This window comes from Cuculus canorus, chromosome 3, assembly GCF_017976375.1.
Source record: "Cuculus canorus isolate bCucCan1 chromosome 3, bCucCan1.pri, whole genome shotgun sequence".
NCBI classification, from domain to species: Eukaryota; Metazoa; Chordata; class Aves; order Cuculiformes; family Cuculidae; genus Cuculus; species Cuculus canorus.
Genome location: NC_071403.1, coordinates 95,074,853 through 95,093,026, shown reverse-complemented (window position 1 = coordinate 95,093,026; position 18,174 = coordinate 95,074,853). Strand labels below are relative to the sequence as shown.

At 44.3% G+C, this 18,174-nt stretch overlaps 1 protein-coding gene across 5 annotated transcripts in view; it reads left to right on the top strand.

The window, feature by feature from the left end:
* The first annotated feature begins 745 nt into the window (after positions 1-745).
* Positions 746-18,174, top strand: part of PROX1 (prospero homeobox 1) — a 49,633-nt gene continuing 32,204 nt past the window's right edge. For 2 of the 5 annotated variants that reach the window (XM_054062879.1, XM_054062875.1), the window contains exons 1-3: positions 746-1,135; positions 8,601-10,391; positions 16,968-17,073. In XM_054062879.1, the coding sequence (XP_053918854.1) occupies positions 8,668-10,391; positions 16,968-17,073 (1,830 nt within the window). In that variant the 5' untranslated portion in view covers positions 746-1,135; positions 8,601-8,667. Of the gene's footprint in view, positions 1,136-1,324; positions 1,447-1,523; positions 1,580-8,600; positions 10,392-16,967; positions 17,074-18,174 lie in introns of those variants that run through there. The other 3 variants (XM_054062877.1, XM_054062876.1, XM_054062878.1) reach the window with 3 other exon arrangements.

Genomic DNA, 18,174 nt, shown 5'->3' with positions numbered 1-18,174 from the left:
GCCCAGCCGGGGATGGCTTTAAGGGGACCGAAACTTGGGGCGCGCTGTGGAGGGTGTTGTTTCCACGCACCGCCGACCCTAATGCGCGCGTTTGGAGCGTTTATTTTTTTCCCCGCACGTGGGAAGCGAGAGGCTCCCGCTTACGGCCCCGCGATGCGGGGGGCGGGCGGCCACGCACCCGCTTCTCTTAAAGTTTGTCCCCCGCTGGGGACAAAGGGGGAGCGCCCGCCAGTGGGGTTTTGCTCCACCGTCCCGATGCTTAACGCGTGCAAGATGCGCCCGGTGGGGCAGCGCATCCCGCCCCGGCGCTCCTCTAGGGAAACCTTCCCTCGTGGGAAACTTCCCCGCGCGGGGCACGGTGGAGCATCCCCCGCGGGGATGACTTTTCCTAAACTTTCTCTCCCCCTCCGCACGCGGGGAGGGGGTGTGGGGGGGGACTCCTGTCCGTGCCTGGCGGAGCGGGGAGGGCCGCCCCGTCGGGGCGCGGATGCCGGTGCCCCCCCTTTGTCCCCCCCCTCCCCGCAGGTGCGCGGCCGCCGCCACCTTCCCGCGGGGGCGGGGCGGTCCCTCCCCCGCCCCACCAGCTCTCCCCTCTCCTCTCTCCTCGCTCCTGCCAAGTTCTCTCCGTCCCCCCCGTCCGTCCCAAGGAGCCTCCCGATTGGGCGCCAGGCCGGGCTCACGTCACTCCGAGCGTGACGTCTAGTCTTCCTGTTTCCTTCAGCTGTGTCTTAAAGTAAATCTTGTGGCGGTGCGGAGCGCTCGCTCGGCTCGGCCAGCCCAGCCCAGCCCTGCCCCGCGCCCCGCCGCTCCGCGCCACTCCGCCCCCGCTCCGCTCCCGCTCCGCTCCGTTCTGCGGCCCCGCGGCCGCTGCCCTCCTTCCCTCCCTCCTTCACTCACTCACTCACTCACTCACTCATTCACTCACTCACTTACTCACTCCCTCACTCACTCCCTCGCCCTCCCTCGCCCGATTATCATATTCATCAGCGGCGGGGCTGCGCGCGTGTCCGTGTGTCCGTCTGTGCGCGTGTGCGGGGCGCCTGTGGGGTGTGCATGTGCGTGTCTGCCTTTCTCCCTTTCTCCCGCTCCACTGGCAAAAAAAAAAAGAGGCTCAGTCTCGTCGCCGTTGCACGGAGTAAGTACCCGCTCCCTCTCCGCGCCCCCTCCGTCCCTCCCGGCTTTTTCGGCCTTTTCGACTCTTTTTCTTTATAATTAATTTGCACTTGCTCGGGCTGCTTTGAATGGTCTGGGGGCGGGGAGGGGGGGAATGAAATCCCCAGCAAAATACTCATCACCGTTATCAAACCTGTGCTTCTTTTTCCAGGGGGCAAAATTGCAATGACTTTATTAGCTGAGTAGTTTTAATTCCCCAGTAGCTAAGGCGGTCAGGATTTGTAAGCGCCGAGCCCGATGGAGCGCTCACCGTAGCCTGCCCAGGGCTGAAGAGTAAGTGACCTGCTCGTTGTTAGGGGACCCTCCCCCCTTCCCCTTCGCTCGCTCTCTGCCACCTTCTGTGGACCAGGCTTGGTTTTATTCCGTGGGCTGGAGGGCAGTTTTGCGGGGAAGGAAAACCCAGCCGGTATTTGTCTTCTTTTTGTTGTTCTGAGCTTCCTCCTCACCCCCACCCCCGGTCCCCGCCGAAGTTCCCCATCCCCTGCTTTAAACTCCTGCTCTAGTCCTCTGAGCCTCCTCTTTGTCTTGTTTATTATAGCTGCCTTTCTTTTTGTCTCTTCCAATTTGCTTGTCATTTGCATGTCGCCAGTTCTCCTTTCTAACCCGAACCGGGAAGGACAGGGACTTTTTATTCTTATTCTTATCCTTGCAATTACTTTTTTATTTCCAAGGGTGGGACGAGCAGCGAATTGTGGAAATGTATAGAAAACGGGATTTGAGTGGTAGGTAGCGAGCACATGAGAAGAGATCAAATGCGAGTCGCGGGATAAGAGCCTTGATCTGGGAAAAGATTAGGATTATTGGTACTTTATGTTTATTTGCTTGTTGTTTGTTTTTTCTTCGGGGGGGGGGGTGGATTTAATTTTTTTTTCCTAGTCCTTGATGGAGATCTTCCTTGGCTTTTCTCGTTTTCTGTTTATCGGCTAAGTGACCCGGAGCGCTTTGCCATGTGTTAAATGCGCAGGAGGGGACTGCGCTGGGGGGCTGCGCGGAGGGGGCGCGCAGGGCTGGGTTTGGGGTGAGCATCCCGGGATGGAGCGGGGCGGGGAGGGGGGGGACAGGGGTGGCATCAAAAATGACGGGAGCGGGCGGCCCGACGGGCAGCCGGGGCACGGCTCCCCGGCACCGGGCACTCCTCGGGGCCGCCCTGGGAGCCGCGCATCTTGGAGGAAGGGGAGAAAGTTGCGCGTAACCCCCCCTCTCCCGCGGGGGCTTTCGAGCGGGACGCGGGGGGGGGGGGGGCGCGGACAGGTGCGCAGCGCTGCGCGCATGGACGGGGCGGCTCGGTGCGTGCGAGGGGTCTCGGCCACCGCCGCCTCCTCCCTGAGCCACTGGGACGGGTGACAGGGTCAGCCGGGGGACGTGAGTCCATTAATTGGTGTCTGCGGCCGATCTGTGCGCCCGAAAGGCACGTCCGAGGTGGGATGGAGCTCTCGGAGGGGTCAGTGTCACGTACATGTGCCCTGTCTGCGGAAATAACAGATACGGAGGATATTAACTTAATATCTTTGACAAAAGTAGGAGATGTCAGTCACGGCTGGCAGACTAGAGGTGCCCTTGAATGTCCGGCAAAAGTATCCAGCGCGAGGATTTGGAAATCCGTTAGTTTCTCCCAGGTCCCAGGTGCTTGTGGCGAATGACACGATGTGTCTCGCTGGGTGGTGAGTGTCACCCCAAAACCCTCATCCGGGTCTGGGGACAGGCGAGGAGCACGTGGAAGTGCATCCGTGCATCCATGGCCGTTTCTCAGTGGCAGGAAGATCTGGTGTTGTCTAATGCAGGGTACAGAAAGACGTTTGTGTGACCGTGAGGTGTACAAACTCAGTTTATTTGTCACTTCCATCATCTGTAGAGGTTTGGCGGTACACAGGATGAATTATATGGAGGCAGTTTCCTTACCCGTAGATTTGCATGTGGCACGTACCCTTTATGTTGCCTTCTCGCAGTTTTTCTCTGAGTTGCCATCAATCACGTAAAGTTTACAACTGCTGAAGCTCATTTTGCATTTATTTTATCGGCATTTTGTCCAGGGCTTACCTTTAATGGCAATGTCACATACTGTGAAACATTTATTAATACTTAAGGGTACACAGAGTATCAACATTTGGTGCATTGATCTCTGATAAAAAGTACAATGTATATGCTTTTTGCTAACAGCTCACTATTAAATTATACTGGAAAGTATCTTAGGTCAGCTGAATGACACTGTCAGTAGATACAATTAACTTTTCTGTCAGTTGAACTCCCAGGCCTCTCAGTTTATATGACTTATCTTTTTTTTTATGATGGGTTGGTAAATTAACGTAGTCATTAAAATGGACACATTTTGAAATCGGAGTTTAATTTGATTCAGGGCAGAACTGTAAATGCTGCATTCTGTGATCTCTAAATAATGATTTATTCTGTCTCGAAGTGCAGCTTAACTGCTAGATTAACTAATTCAAGAACTGTGTTTTAACGTGTGTCGCCTGGAAAATAAATCTTTGAAAACTTGAGCTGAGTTCGTATTAGGAATCTTGTGAACGTTTCAGTATTGTCACTGCAGAAAGACCATGTGAGTTATTTTCTTCACGATCAGTGAAATAGCAAGGACCAAACTGGCTTGAGAGGAGGAAAATATTTTCAATTTTCTACCTTGAACAGCTTGATTTCTTTTTCTTGTTCAAAGAATCCGTTTCCTCAAGCAGAGCTGAGCGTGGATTCATGATGGAGGGCCCTACATCTCCCAAAAATAAGGGCCTGAACTAATGAGATGCTGCATTCCTCCTGTTAGTTAGGGAGCTCTGTCAGTTCTCCCTGTAGTTGATGGGATTTGCGGATGTTTGGCATTCATAGGAATTGCTGAATACCTTGCTGGATTGGGCCCTGGGTGTCACCACGGTCATAAAACGAGGGTGGCTTCTTTCTTTGAGGCTAAAGAGCAGGTAGCATAATTTTGAAGTAAGTCAGGCTCTAATTTTTACTTCTTATGGAGAAAGCCTAATAAAATAGTTGTTACTGCACGAACAGTTGCTCACAATTTCTGCCTTGTTTCAAATTCTTTTATTAGACGTCTCAGCTAAGAGAGTTAGATAACCCTTTCTCCCAAGAAAACTTGTGTCAGAGCTGTACAAAAGGATAGTACTTTCTCATTAGTTGCTGACGTGATTTTAGCGCTGAACAGATCTATGGTGAATAGATGTCATCTGTTCTTTGGATTTTAGCTGTGGTTTTGTGAGTGAAATGCTGTTGACTAGAATAATTTTCATCCTGTGCTTCGTGGCTGATTCTGGCAAAGCCATACCCCATGTAGCGCTCGGGAGTGAAAGATCTAAATATTTCTGTTAGCAGAAGCGTGTTAAATTTCTTGTGTGTTATTGACATAATGGTCTGACATGAAGCAGGCAGATGCTGGACCAAAGAAAGTAGTTGGCTTGTGAAAAGATAGGAACAATTTCAGCTCCATAAACTGATAGCTCCTTGAATTCATTCAAGAATATTCATCAAGTTTAGCACTTTGCTGCTGTGCATTTGATGTCTGTTTAGGTTAGGCTAGGGTTCTTCGGAGTAGCTGAGGAGGGTGAGTTTGAATTTACATCTCCTTTGCATCTCGTAGATGTATGAATTAATCTCGGAGAAAATGATCAGCGTCTTTGTGGATCAAGACAAGTTAACAAAATTGTTTAACAGAAATTGATCTCTTTGTAATGAGTGAGGTTAAATACCTGACATCATGTTTCTAACTGTTGGATATCTAGAATAATTAATCTGTTTCCAGTTAAAATGTCAATGCATATCAAATGAATATGAAATAAACTCATGTCTGTAGCTGCTGTGCTGTTAAGAGGTTATTCATAGCCACATTTTAAACATATCTCCTGAAACAAAAGTTTTGGAAGTAAATTTTGTAAATAAAATACTGCAAGCTATGTTTATGGATGGACTTAAAAAGTGCTGAGGCCCTTGGTATGATTTTTAATTATGTGGGCATGGAAAATGTTCTTTTTCTGGGAAAGCCGCATCATGCGAGTTGAGGCTCAAGACGTGGAGGGTAAATTTAACGTAAACTACACTTGGCATGCGAGGAGTATCAAAAGTGACGTGTGAAGCAAATTTAACCTTCACAAATTTAAAACTCTGTAACCCAGAAATAAATGGTGCTTCTGAAGATTTCTACATAAGTCTTGACAACCTAAGCTATTTTTTTAACTATACATTTCTGAGTATCTGTACAGAGACATTAGATGTACGAAATACAGTTTTGAGACAATGTGCAGCCGAAGTACTGGTACTACGTAAAGGACTTAAACTTCCTAATTATTTTTTTTTTCCCCAAGGGTTCCCCATTTATCCAGTTCTAATCTAATCAGTATCAAAGACTGCCTTTGTGGCTGGGATTTTGCATCCTGCTGTACATGGCATTCAATTTCCCTTGAGGTGTGAATTGGTTTTGGTCCTCCGAGACTAAAATTTTAACCAGCCGTTCAGTATTCATTCTGATTTGTCAAGCTAAAGTAGAACTATTTCTCATATTCAAGCCAAAAGGCAAGTGAGCCTTAAAGCTGGCGGTCTGTAGGCTCAGGATAACACCAGGACAAATGGGAGGCATTGCTTAATACCCAGGTTAAGTGTACGATAACTCCGATGCTTTCAGCTTCCAGCAAGTGAAGGAGAGGGCATCGCTCTGGAGCACCTCCTGCCACCTGATTGCAGTGGGAAGAATGAGCAGGCCAGCAGCTGCTGGTACGGGGGCTCAGGGAGAGGATAATGGACACTGGGGAGGAAGGATGCGTGGCAATGACCTTCCAACCTGGCACAGGACAGCCTATTTCCTGAGCTGCTGACTCAAGGGTACAGCAAGCCCTCCCCATGCGTGTCCTTGGTTGGGATTGGGCAAGAGAAAGGGAAACAGTGGTCAGGCACCTCAAATTTGCTGGGAAACGTGCAAAACTTGAAACCTGACATGACGTTTTTGGTGTGAGTCTGAATCTCAATCAAGCATGGCTTAAATACAGCAAAGGAAGGGAAAGCATGAAGGGTTTTTGGTTTGGTTTTTTTTTTTTTTTGCTATTGGCTAGTACTTTAGCATATCTTATGTGCAGTAAGCAAGAGCTCTTTCAGTTATCTTGCAATTAGTTTATCTCACTTTCAAAAGAACACCACTAGACTAAAAAGTCAGCCTTGACCCTGATTTATTCCATGCCCGTATTGCCTGCTTCAACACTATGGTGGTGGTCACCCCTTTCCACCTCCTGAGGACCTGGCCATTTATTTACAAGAACAACCTTTCTGAAAGCCCAACTCCTCAGACTTTTCTTTAGATGAAGACCTAATTGTAAGAGCCTGATTCTTCGCCCTGTAAAACTCAATTTGCATTAATTGAGGGAAAGCAGGAGATGGTCTTTTATGACACACACTGTCAGGCAGGGCCTGATCTACCACTCACATGTAACAGGAATTTGGTATCCCTGAACTCCAGAGGAGTTGCTTGCAAGGTGGGATGCTACCTAGTGTGCAGATGGTAGAATTTGGCCCCTGAAACAAAATTGTTACTTTACTATTATTGTGAGGTAGCCAAACTTCACTTGCTTAATGTGCTTCTTGATAAATAATAGTCTCTGAAGGCAGAGTCCTGATAACACTGTAAGGCTCTGTATTCCCCATTTGAATTAATGACACTTTTTATAAAAAAAAAATTATCATTCTTTACTTTCCTGTATGTAAGGAGCCAGTAATGTAAACAAAGATCACATCCCTAGCATAACTGTCTCTTGACACCAAATCTCTGAAAATACTTTTAGTACGTCCAGAATACAGGGGCAAAGGCTGCAAAATAAACAAAATGTTTATAAGTATTAAGAGCTTTTTTTTTTTTCCATCCTGGTTGCAAACTAAGCACTGACTACTGTCTTGATTTTACAGATTATTTCATGCTGAAATTATGCCTATTTGCATGGATAGTCATTCTTTAAAACTAGCCACAGATGCAGTCCTAGGGAGCACGTAGATGTTTTTACAGGTGAACCGAAAGAGATGGGAGCAATTCCAAAAAGTCTGCATGCTGCCTTTGGCAATATACCCTGTTATTGTGAAGATTGTGCTCTGTTAAGCAAATGTAAAGTTTAATATTAGATAAGCGTCGCATGAAAAATATTTTAATTTTCCTCAGTGCTAAATTTTAAGAAACAAGAAAGAGCATCCAATGCTTTTTGTGCAGTGTGAGTTTAGCATCACTAGTTAATAAGTCACAAATTATGTCAAGAGCCTTTTACAAAATGCAAGGAAGTGTGTTATCTTTTTATGCTGTGTTCCTGGGAAACAATGAGAGTTCATATAAAGAGAAGGTATCTTCCTTTCTCACGCAGCTGATTGATGTTATTTCTTTCATCTTTCCGTATTTTTTCTCATCTTTTCTGCATGTCACAGGAAATAAGATTCTGTGTATTCAAAATATTACATGTAAGAAGGGCTTCACCGGGCATTTGAGATACAGTTCTTGGAGATTTTTCTAAAGCAGAAAGATGTGACACTGAACATGCCTCATTTCTGCTATGCAAAAGAATTAATGTCATGTATTTTGTACACCAAAATACAAAATCTTCAGCCTTTGGTAGCGGGGCTTGGAGAATATAAGTTATGAAAAAGGAAGGTATGTATGGAGAATTCAAAACACTGCCATGGCTTGTTCACTGGTACTTATGAGGCTATGTTAATGAACTACATTTTGGCCTTTATTTGATCACATCTCTGTAAATATTATAATCCTGATAATAAAATATTTTAATGCATTTTTGCTTTGCTGAATAGATGTTTCACTAATGGTTTAAGTGAGGGTTTTTTTTCCTCAGTGTAAACCTAAATGCATGTATGATTTCTTTGACTTTCGCATACAGTTGTACTGTCTTACCTACAATTAAGTGAAAGGTGTTGTTTTGACCTTCGACTGCTTATTTACTAGTTTTATCTCTCTTTAAAAAGCAAAACTACAATTATGGTTTTTACATCACAATTGAATTTTTTTTTAATCCAAATTTTATACAATTTCTTGTTTTAACAATAAATCTTAAATAAGGAGTACTTTCATCTTATTTTGTAACATGTATCTCAATGCCCTAAATTTAATCAATTGGTTGTCAGAGGCTGTGTTCTTCTAATCTACTCTTTCTTCTGAAGATAAACAGTATCATTTTAGGCATTTGTGCAAGAGAATCATATTACTGGTGCTTAAGCAGTTTTTGCTTTTTTAAATCTTAATCCATCTTAAACCAGTGGAGCAGAAATATTTAAAAATGTTTCATTTCAAGCAGAGTGCATAATAAATTGCAATAATTGTAATGTGCCATAAATCCCAGAGCCTATGCATTTTGCATTTTATTCAGGATTGAGGTCAGGAAATTTGGAGAAATTTAAAGAAAATGATTCATCAGTCCTTTTGTTCTGTTGGCCAGGGTCCCAGGATTCTTGAGCTGAGCCCAGCTGACAAGCTTTTGAAGATGGCACAATAACAGTCCAGTGATGCCTGACCATGACAGCACAGCCCTCTTAAGCAGGCAGACCAAGAGAAGAAGAGTTGACATTGGAGTGAAAAGGACGGTAGGGACAGCATCTGCATTTTTTGCAAAGGCAAGAGCAACGTTTTTTAGTGCCATGAATCCCCAAGGTTCAGAGCAGGATGTCGAGTATTCAGTGGTGCAGCATGCAGATGGGGAAAAGTCAAATGTACTCCGCAAGCTGCTGAAGAGGGCGAACTCATATGAAGATGCCATGATGCCTTTTCCAGGAGCAACCATAATTTCCCAGCTGTTGAAAAATAACATGAACAAAAATGGTGGCACGGAGCCCAGTTTCCAAGCCAGCGGTCTCTCTAGTACAGGCTCAGAAGTACATCAGGAGGATGTATGCAGCAACTCTTCAAGAGACAGCCCCCAAGAGTGTCTTTCCCCTTTTGGCAGGCCGACTATGAGCCAGTTTGATGTGGATCGGTTATGCGACGAGCACCTGAGAGCTAAACGCGCCCGGGTTGAGAATATAATTCGGGGTATGAGCCATTCCCCCAGTGTGGCGTTAAGGGGCAATGAAAATGAAAGAGAAATAGCTCCGCAGTCCGTGAGTCCCCGAGAAAGTTACAGAGAAAACAAACGCAAGCAAAAGCTGCCACAACAGCAGCAGCAGAGTTTCCAGCAGCTGGTTTCAGCGAGGAAAGAGCAAAAGCGAGAGGAGCGCAGACAGCTGAAGCAGCAGCTGGAGGACATGCAGAAGCAGCTGCGCCAGCTGCAGGAGAAGTTCTACCAGATCTACGACAGCACTGACTCTGAAAATGATGAAGATGGCAACCTGTCTGAAGACAGCATGCGCTCCGAAAACATGGATGGGAGGGCCGGTGACTCTGTCAGCAGGTCGGACAACGAGATGTGCGAGCTGGACCCGGGACAGTTCATTGACCGGGCACGAGCCCTCATCCGGGAGCAGGAGATTGCAGAGAATAAGCCGAAAAGAGAAGGCCCCAAGGAGAAGGAGCAAGGGACAAATGCCTTCCATCCCGAAGGCAAACATTTGGCTGAAACATTGAAGCAGGAGCTGAACACTGCCATGTCACAAGTTGTGGACACAGTGGTCAAAGTTTTCTCATCCAAGCCCTCCCGCCAGCTTCCTCAGGTCTTCCCACCTCTCCAGATCCCACAGGCGAGGTTTGCCGTCAATGGGGAGAACCACAACTTCCACACGGCCAACCAGCGCCTGCAGTGCTTTGGGGACGTCATCATTCCCAACCCCCTTGACACCTTTGGCAGTGTCCCCATGCCCGGTGCCACTGACCAAACCGAGGCACTGCCCCTCGTTGTTCGCAAAAACTCCTCCGACCAATCCGCCTCAGCCCCGCCGGCTGGTGGCCACCATGCCTCGCTGCACCAGTCCCCACTCTCGGCCACTGCTGGCTTCTCCACCTCGTCCTTCCGTCACCCCTTCCCTCTGCCCCTCATGGCCTACCCCTTCCAGAGCCCCCTGGGTGCCCCATCAGCCTCCTTCCCGGGGAAAGAGCGCGCCTCTCCTGAATCCCTTGACCTCACCCGGGAGACCACCAGCCTGAGGACCAAGATGTCATCACACCACATGAATCATCACCCCTGCTCACCGGCCCACCCCCCCAGCGCTGCCGAGGGCCTCTCCTTGTCCCTCATAAAGTCTGAGTGCGGCGACCTTCAAGACATGTCTGAAATCTCGCCCTACTCGGGAAATGCAATATCCTTTTCAAGAGATGAGTGATAACCTGGCAGTGGCCGGTGGGAGAGGACAAGGGGCCATGCCTGTACCCCAGTCCTTCCACCCAGGCACTGCAGGAGCCAGGCACTTCTGGGGGAGTTGAGGGTGGGGGCTTGATGGGGCCAAATAGAATGCCAGGTGTTGGCTGATGCCACTTCTTCAGCGACAGTGTTCACATAAAATAGCCACCTGCCCTCCCCAAGCCTTTTATACCATCCTGTGGGGTGAGAAACTGAGCCAGGCCCACAACCTGGGTTGTTGGTGGGGTTTTCCTGGGGGCAGGTCCTTCCCTGGGCAGGCAGGTGATTGATGGGGCATCACCGTTGACCAGAAACCACCGTTGACCAGAAACCATTTCAAGCCACGGCTGCCTCCATTCCCTGCCCTGCCTGGCCAGCACACAACCTACATTAGTGATGGTGTGGCTGAGACTTGCAGAGAGCCATGGTCTGGTCATCATGAGCCTTCAGCTCTTAAGCCCATAAGGGAAACGAAGCACAAAAGACACAGGTACTGATATATTCAGGCTGCATCAAGTTTTTTTCCCCCACCCAGGGGTCTGCTCCTCAGCCCTTGTGCAGCTGCCTGCTATGCATGATTAACCTCTGTTCAGCCATACACAGAAATCTTTTGTCCTAACATACACAAAGCAAATTATTTTGGAAACCTAAAGAGAACAATTAAATATAAAACTTCAGCTGTATTAAATTTATAGGACACTTCCCCTACTTAAAAAAAAAAAGGGGTAATAAAATCTCTCTTTTTAGCTCAATAGCAGGCTCTTTAGGGGCAAAAATATATATCTGGCTTTATTTAGGCATATCCAGACATAGTCCTGATTTTTTTTTCCTGGAAACTAATACTAGATTTCTATTTTTTTTTCCTTTTTTTTTTGTTTTTTCTTTTATCAATAACACCTCCCACTCCTTGCATCTTTTCCCCTAATGTGCGTTTTGGTCAAAAAATTTTTCTTCCAAGTGCAGTTGTATGAAAAGTGAATAAAATAACTGCATCTGCCTAATGCTAAAATTGAGGCTTTTGAATGAAGGATAGATCAACATTTTATCCCAGCTCAAAGATCCCAGCAGAAGGCAGGAGCACAAGCACAGAGCCTTAGATGTAGCTAATTTTCTTGCCCAGCTAAAGAAAGTGATTGTGACTGAGTAAGTCTGCCCATCCCTGAGTATAGGTAGTGATGCTGCAGAACTTTCCACAGGTATGATGTGAAGGCTGATGCACGCGGCTGGGCCCCATCCCTGGGTATCTTCTAGGCAATTAATAACTCTGGTGACTTTAGGTATATTTTTTCTAGATGTGTTAAAACGTCAGGAGTGTGCTGGCAGGGCTCAAGACCCGCTGGTTACCTGGACTTCCCGTCCCTCCCATGGCAGCTGGCACCACTGGGACAAAGGCAGGTGCAGCAGGTCCAGAGTCCATCACCACCAGTCTTTGAACTAACTTAGGTTAAAACTCAGTCAAGAATTGCTTCTATCTGACTTGCATGAATAGCTGAATTTCTACAGGGGGAAGGATTCCTAGTTTGAGAGTACCTTCCTTAGCTGTTTGTGTTTTGAAGACCTGACTGGTAATGGACATGATGTCTGAGGACTGAAACAGGATCTCTCAGCAGCATAAGTAGCAGGGAAATCTTCACCTCGCCATATAAGTTGTATGGCAAAACAGAGGAATCAGTCTAACACCAGCATAACTCTCAGTTACTGCCAGTTACTTTTGGACATCCAAACTGAAAAACTTTCTTGCATATTGAAATGCAAACTGCAATCTTGGAAAGCAGGCCTGAGATCACAGGAGTGGCAGCCGAGGGCAAGATTCAGGCCAGAGCAATTAAGTAATTTCTGCCAAATAGTGCGGCGGCATACTAATTGTTTTTGTATAAAAATAGTTCTCCTATCCTGAGAGAGGAGTGATCAGAAGTGAAAAATGCCAAGCGTGTGAACTAGGAGTAGTTTTAGGGCTGCATGTGATGCTCTCCACCCATGGAGCATCTCTACCTTGCCCCTGCTGTTTCTCCGCCTTCCCCCTGCTGATTTTCACTGGCAGTCGCTAATGGAGCTTGTTGCTTCTGTGAAAACGGGTGCGAGGTCCCCCACCACACTGAGATTTAGCCAGGGGAAACGCCAAATGCTAGAGTGGTTCCTTTTCTCCTTCTTTGTCTGCTTCCTTCCCTACCATTGTGAAAACACTCTTGACTTTCCCACCTCGACGTTATTGCAGGCTGCAGTTTGACCTGGCTTTAGATACAGACCTTTTAGGACAAACAGATTTATTAAATAGCACTTCTACACAACATGTATGTTGGTATACAACTCAGCTGTGGGGAACGGGTGTTTTTTTTTAGCAGCCATGCATTTGTCTAGGTAGCTTACAGTTTCCAGGGAAAGGCACGGTATGGAGGTTGGTTTGTTTGTGGATGATTCTGTTCTGGCACTTTTGTTTCATATGGTTGAGTGTGCACATATAAGGAATATATTTCTTCAGAGAAGTAGATCTTTCTTCCCTGCAGAAAGCAACATCTGTTTTCCTGGACAATACAGCCAGGATGAGAACATAAGACTAGCAGATACAGCCAAGTTCAGGTTTTAGTAGTAAGCTAAAACAGTGAACTAGCCTGGGGTTTGGTTTTTGGGGTTTTGTTCTTTTTTTTTTTTTTTTTTTTTTTTTTTTAAGCAATGCCTGTAAAATGTATCTGATCATTCTTTGCTGAATTGCAGAAGGAAATGGTTAATGTTTGCTTATGTTGCTAAACAAGATAAGATGCACCTGCACCATGAATTCCCTTCTTGGTCATGAATGCAGTCTGTATCTTTGCAAACTAATCTGTTTAATCAAATATTAAGTTTTATTCAAATTCCCAAAGAAACAGGCAGCGAATTGTTTTTCTGCGTGGTCTTCCTTTGTCATGCATCCTCTTTGCATCTTAAGAAAAATAGCCTTGTTCAGTCCCAGAACATTTGCATAGATCAAAATCGAAGCACAACAGTAGTTTGTATGCTGTTAAGACATCTGCAGGTGAAGAAGTTTAGTGTGCTCTCACTGGCAGGAGGGCTTTGAAACATTAGTGAAACTTCCTACAATTTATTTATTTATTTTTAAACAGAATTCCAGTCCAACTGGAATGAGTTTCACAGTCCCAATATGTGAAAGCTATAATTAGTGAATTACAACATTTTGAAATGAGGAGTTATTAAATCTGACTAGAATTAAACTAATTAAACTTAAAAAAAAATGAGTGATTGTACAGCAAGCTGGATAACTCTGTGCTGTTGATAAAACCTGGATGATGAACGAATGCTTTCCAGCCAGCCTGTTCGTTGGAGGGTCTTGAAGATGCTCTGAGATACAGCTCTTTGGAGCTTTGTTGATCAAAAGAACCTGAGGTGTAACTTAAGGAGCAGCTTGGCTGTGCTAATGCAGATTTTTTTACCTGATACAGCTTATTCTTACCTCTTTTCCTTCAGCTCAACACATATGTGGGCTAGAAAAGCCTGTTAGAGCATTTGTGGAAGCTCAGGCTGAGAGTAATAGGAGTGAAAGATATCTCCACTAAAAAATATTTTTGCCAAAGAGGAGCGTTACCTGGGAGGATTGAAGTGCAAATGAGTCAAACGCTATGCAATGCTACCCCGTGCTTCTCCACTTGAAACACACGAGAGCGTGTATATGTTTCATTCCCAGTCTTTCACTTCCTATTTCTTAGTGTTTTGCCTTTTTGCTGCTGCTGCATTGGGTGAGGCTACGTTGCACTGTGTAAACGCACAACGCTGAGACTCTCAGGTTGTTTGCACACCGCTTTAGGTTCAGCTGCAGTACAGTGTTCCTCTGATCTTTTATGTTCCTGAGCAGATGTCTTTCATTAATTTATGGATTTATCATCTTTTCTTTCTCTCCCTTTTTTTTTCCTTTCCTTTTTTTTTTTTTTCTTTTTTACACCTGGCAGCTGGCTCAAGTTTCAGCAGTTATTGTCTATTTTGCATTACCCATAGAATTGAATGTCATCTGTCTTCACAAAGCTATAGCTAAGAGAATTGAGGCAAGCCACACGAGCTGCTGGGACAGAGCTTGTTTGCGTTCCATTCGGCACCCCTCCTCCCTTTACCTCCTTAATATTTATTTGTGCTCGTTTTCTTTCCTGGCCTTGAATGGGGCTTAGCTCGTGTTCGGTACAGCTGTATGTTTACTGAATCTATTTCATCATGAGTCATTGTGCGTGTGTAAGTATCCTGGAAACAGCTAGTGCTTTCTTGGAAGAACAGTTGCTTTTCAGCCCAAGCACTTAAAAAGGAAATTAAGCAATTGGTCAGTTCAGTTTTTTCTGAAATAGCAATGGGTTATCTAATTCTTAGCTCTTAAGTCTGTCATTAACTATTTTTTCCAAGATTATTACAGATTGTATCTTTTATCACACAAAAGCGTTAACCTTAGGATCAAGATATACAGATTTGTTGCATATTTGATATCACTGTAAGGCTACCAAGTGCTTAAGAACAAGTATAATTTTAATAAAAATGGATTTCTGAGAATCTGAGTCTCAGAACATCTTTTAATACATGTTTCATTCAATATCAATATCCTCTGGCATTAGAGCAGAGAATATTTAAAAATCGTAAATGCAGAAGGAATCCAAATGCTTAGACAACTGCCTAATATGCTTAAATCCAGCAAATATAAGAGCTTTTTATGAAAGTTTAAGTTCATCTTTGAGCTCACACTGAAAGAAAATATACCGCAAACATGATATTAAGATGTTGTCAGCATTGGAGGAATTGCAAATTAAAGAGACTTAGGATTTTTTTTTTTCCTTCTACTTACTGGAATGGCCGTTTGGACCCCCACTTTCCTGAAAGGATCACATAAAATTTATTTCTGGCATAGAAGTTTTGATTTGTCTAAAACTCTTATCACTAAGCAATAGGTGACAGCTTGCTACTATTATTTCACTTACGTATTTTGACAGATGGCACTGCAGAGTGTAATGCTCTTTTAGACTTCTCTATCAGTCTAATGGAGGTAACTGGAGGTTCTTTCAACTCTTCTCTTGGCACAAGAAGTATGTCAGTCATAAATTATCTTCTTTGTAATCATTAAGCATCTAAACCAAAATGCAAGTTCAGCTGAGCCGTTTTCCATGTACTTCCAGATAATAAGAGGGTTTTAAACTAACATTGACAATGACTTTTCTTGTTTTTTAAATGCTACATTATCTAAAAGTGAACCTTTTAACTGAAATAAAAGGAGAGGATTTCAGTAGATTTCAGGAATTAGAGAAAAAGGAATGCTGCTGAAAAAAACTAGCTAATCATCAGTAGCTGGATGATAAAAATTAGTCTGGATTTCCCGTCTTTGAGGCCTGGAATAAGATGTTCTGTGCTGACGTGTGCTCGGCCTTAACGTGGAAAAGGCACCTTGGCTTCAGCTCATCTGACAACTCGGTTCACCTTCCCCCCACCATAAGGTGTGAAACGAGTGAAATTTTCAACAATTGTTTTTAGGAGAAACAGTCCCAGAGAAGCTACTGGGAAGAACCCTTAATTGACCTTGTGGGGGCCACATTGATTTTCTCCACGTGCATCTTCATTTCTGATAAATTATAAAGCCATTAATTTGCTGAGGAAATGGCAGGGCCAGCCTGCGGCACAGATGTGACCAGACCTAGCACACAGTACACAAAAGAGAGCCAAGAAGCTGGGAGAAAAATCAGCAAGCCGAGATTGTTATGGTTAGCTTCACATTCCCTTGGGAACTCTTTTAGTTGCTTCTGTTTACAGATCTAAAAGGTAATGATGTTTCTAGGATAAATAGGCTGCCTTATAGGGTAAGTGGCCATTTATTGATCTTCTAGCCCACATTCATTGATTGGTTAGCCCCAAATACAGCTTCGTTCTCCGAGGAGTTAACTGTGTAAATCAGGACGCGACAAGTTTGGGGGGGAAGGATTGAGCGGCAGAGGGGCTTTGCCTATTACAAATTTCACTTTGATTTGCAAGGTGGTCACTGGAGCAAAGTAGCAGCCAGATTAGAGAGAGTTACTCAAGATACTAAAATTTATCGACACAAATTAAACAGGTGAGATGTACTCCGTGTATAAAACATTACTCAAAATGATAAAGCACCTCCAGCTGTCTCACACACAGTAGCTTTATTTCGTGCAAGTGGCACAACACTGAAAGAAAAAGAAACTTTAGCTGGAATTGCAAAAGAGGCAGAAAAGCTTCTGATAAGTTTTGTGCGGCACATGCCTCCTACATTTGTTTCCTTAGCAACAAGTGAACATTCATATGGTACACAAGCCGTAAACTTGCAAGATTCCCGAGCATCGGCACTCAGACTGATAGAAAATACAGAGTTTAAGTTAGATGTCCTTGCATCCCTCATTTAGCTATTTTACAGAAAACTTCAGTGCAGCAATTTAAATGTTAATATTTTCTCCTTTAGTCGGGGGAACTGTAGAGTGTTTAAGGGGGCATTTTGCTAGCTCTGTGTGTTCAGAAATAGCTTTCTCAAGAACAGTATTTTCCTTTACTAATTCAATCCTACATGCAGGAAGGCTTGTCACCGAATCACTTGAAAAAGGCCAAGCTTATGTTCTTTTACACCCGGTACCCAAGTTCCAATATGCTGAAAACCTACTTCTCAGATGTAAAGGTAAGAAAATCTCTTCTGCCTTTGCCTACTGCATGCTCTATTTGCTCCTGAAATGGTATCATATTATCATATTAGAGATTAATAATATTTCTGGGTACACAAAGGTTACAGCTGTCTTTATTCACTTGTTCTTCCTGTTGAGGTGAACCCTGCTTGCAGTTAGATGAAGAAAAGGCATGTTTTTAGATTAAAAATAAAGTCATTGAAATCTTAGAGCAAACTAAGAATAATTATTACAGTAAATTAAACAGGTTTTGTTATACACATCCTATTAAAAAATGAGATTTCTGTGGTGGTAGAAATGTACTTCCAAGAACATTTTGGAGCAGCTCTCAAGTGCTCCCTTATTGTTCCATTTCGGTTGGTTTCCTCATATTTGTGCTTACATAAGCAGAGTGTAGAATCCCTTTCTTTCTGTCAAAAAGAAACAGTACATTGAAATTCTCCATGCAGAAGCTGCTTAAAAACAAAAGTGATGATTGTCTCTTATTTACAACTTAATTTGTTGTTGATGCAGAGTACACTGAGCATAAGGAGGATGAATAAAGTGACAGATTCAGGCCACATTATTCAAATGAGGATATGAAAGCTGTCGACGTACAGCTGCATCCTCCCTCATTCTACAGAATATTAGGACCTCCTGATTTTTTTTCGAAAAGTAATTGTTCCTTCACATCAACTTGATTTTGTGTTAATCATCAAAGTTTTTTTTTTAAAAAAAACATAGATTGGGTTTTAATGATTATAATGGCATACATGGTGTCATTATCTAAGTAACTTTATAAACATTACATTAGCTTAAATTAGTTTGTTAGACTCCCCTCTCCCAAACAAATTACTGAAATCCTTCTTTTAATCACTTTTGGGTTATGGGTGTTTTCAGTCTTAGAGGAAGATTATCACACAGGTTTGTGAACTTGGCCCATTTTCTGCTGATCAGTTCTATTTGGTCAAGTTTCTTGGCAGTTTTTTGCTTTATTTTTTTCATTTAATGTTGCATGCGCTTGCACATCTCAGTACACTTCTGCCCCTCACAGCCGTGCCCTTGGAGGTTCCTCTCATTCAATGCCATGTGCTGAGCGGATGGGGACAACATTTATA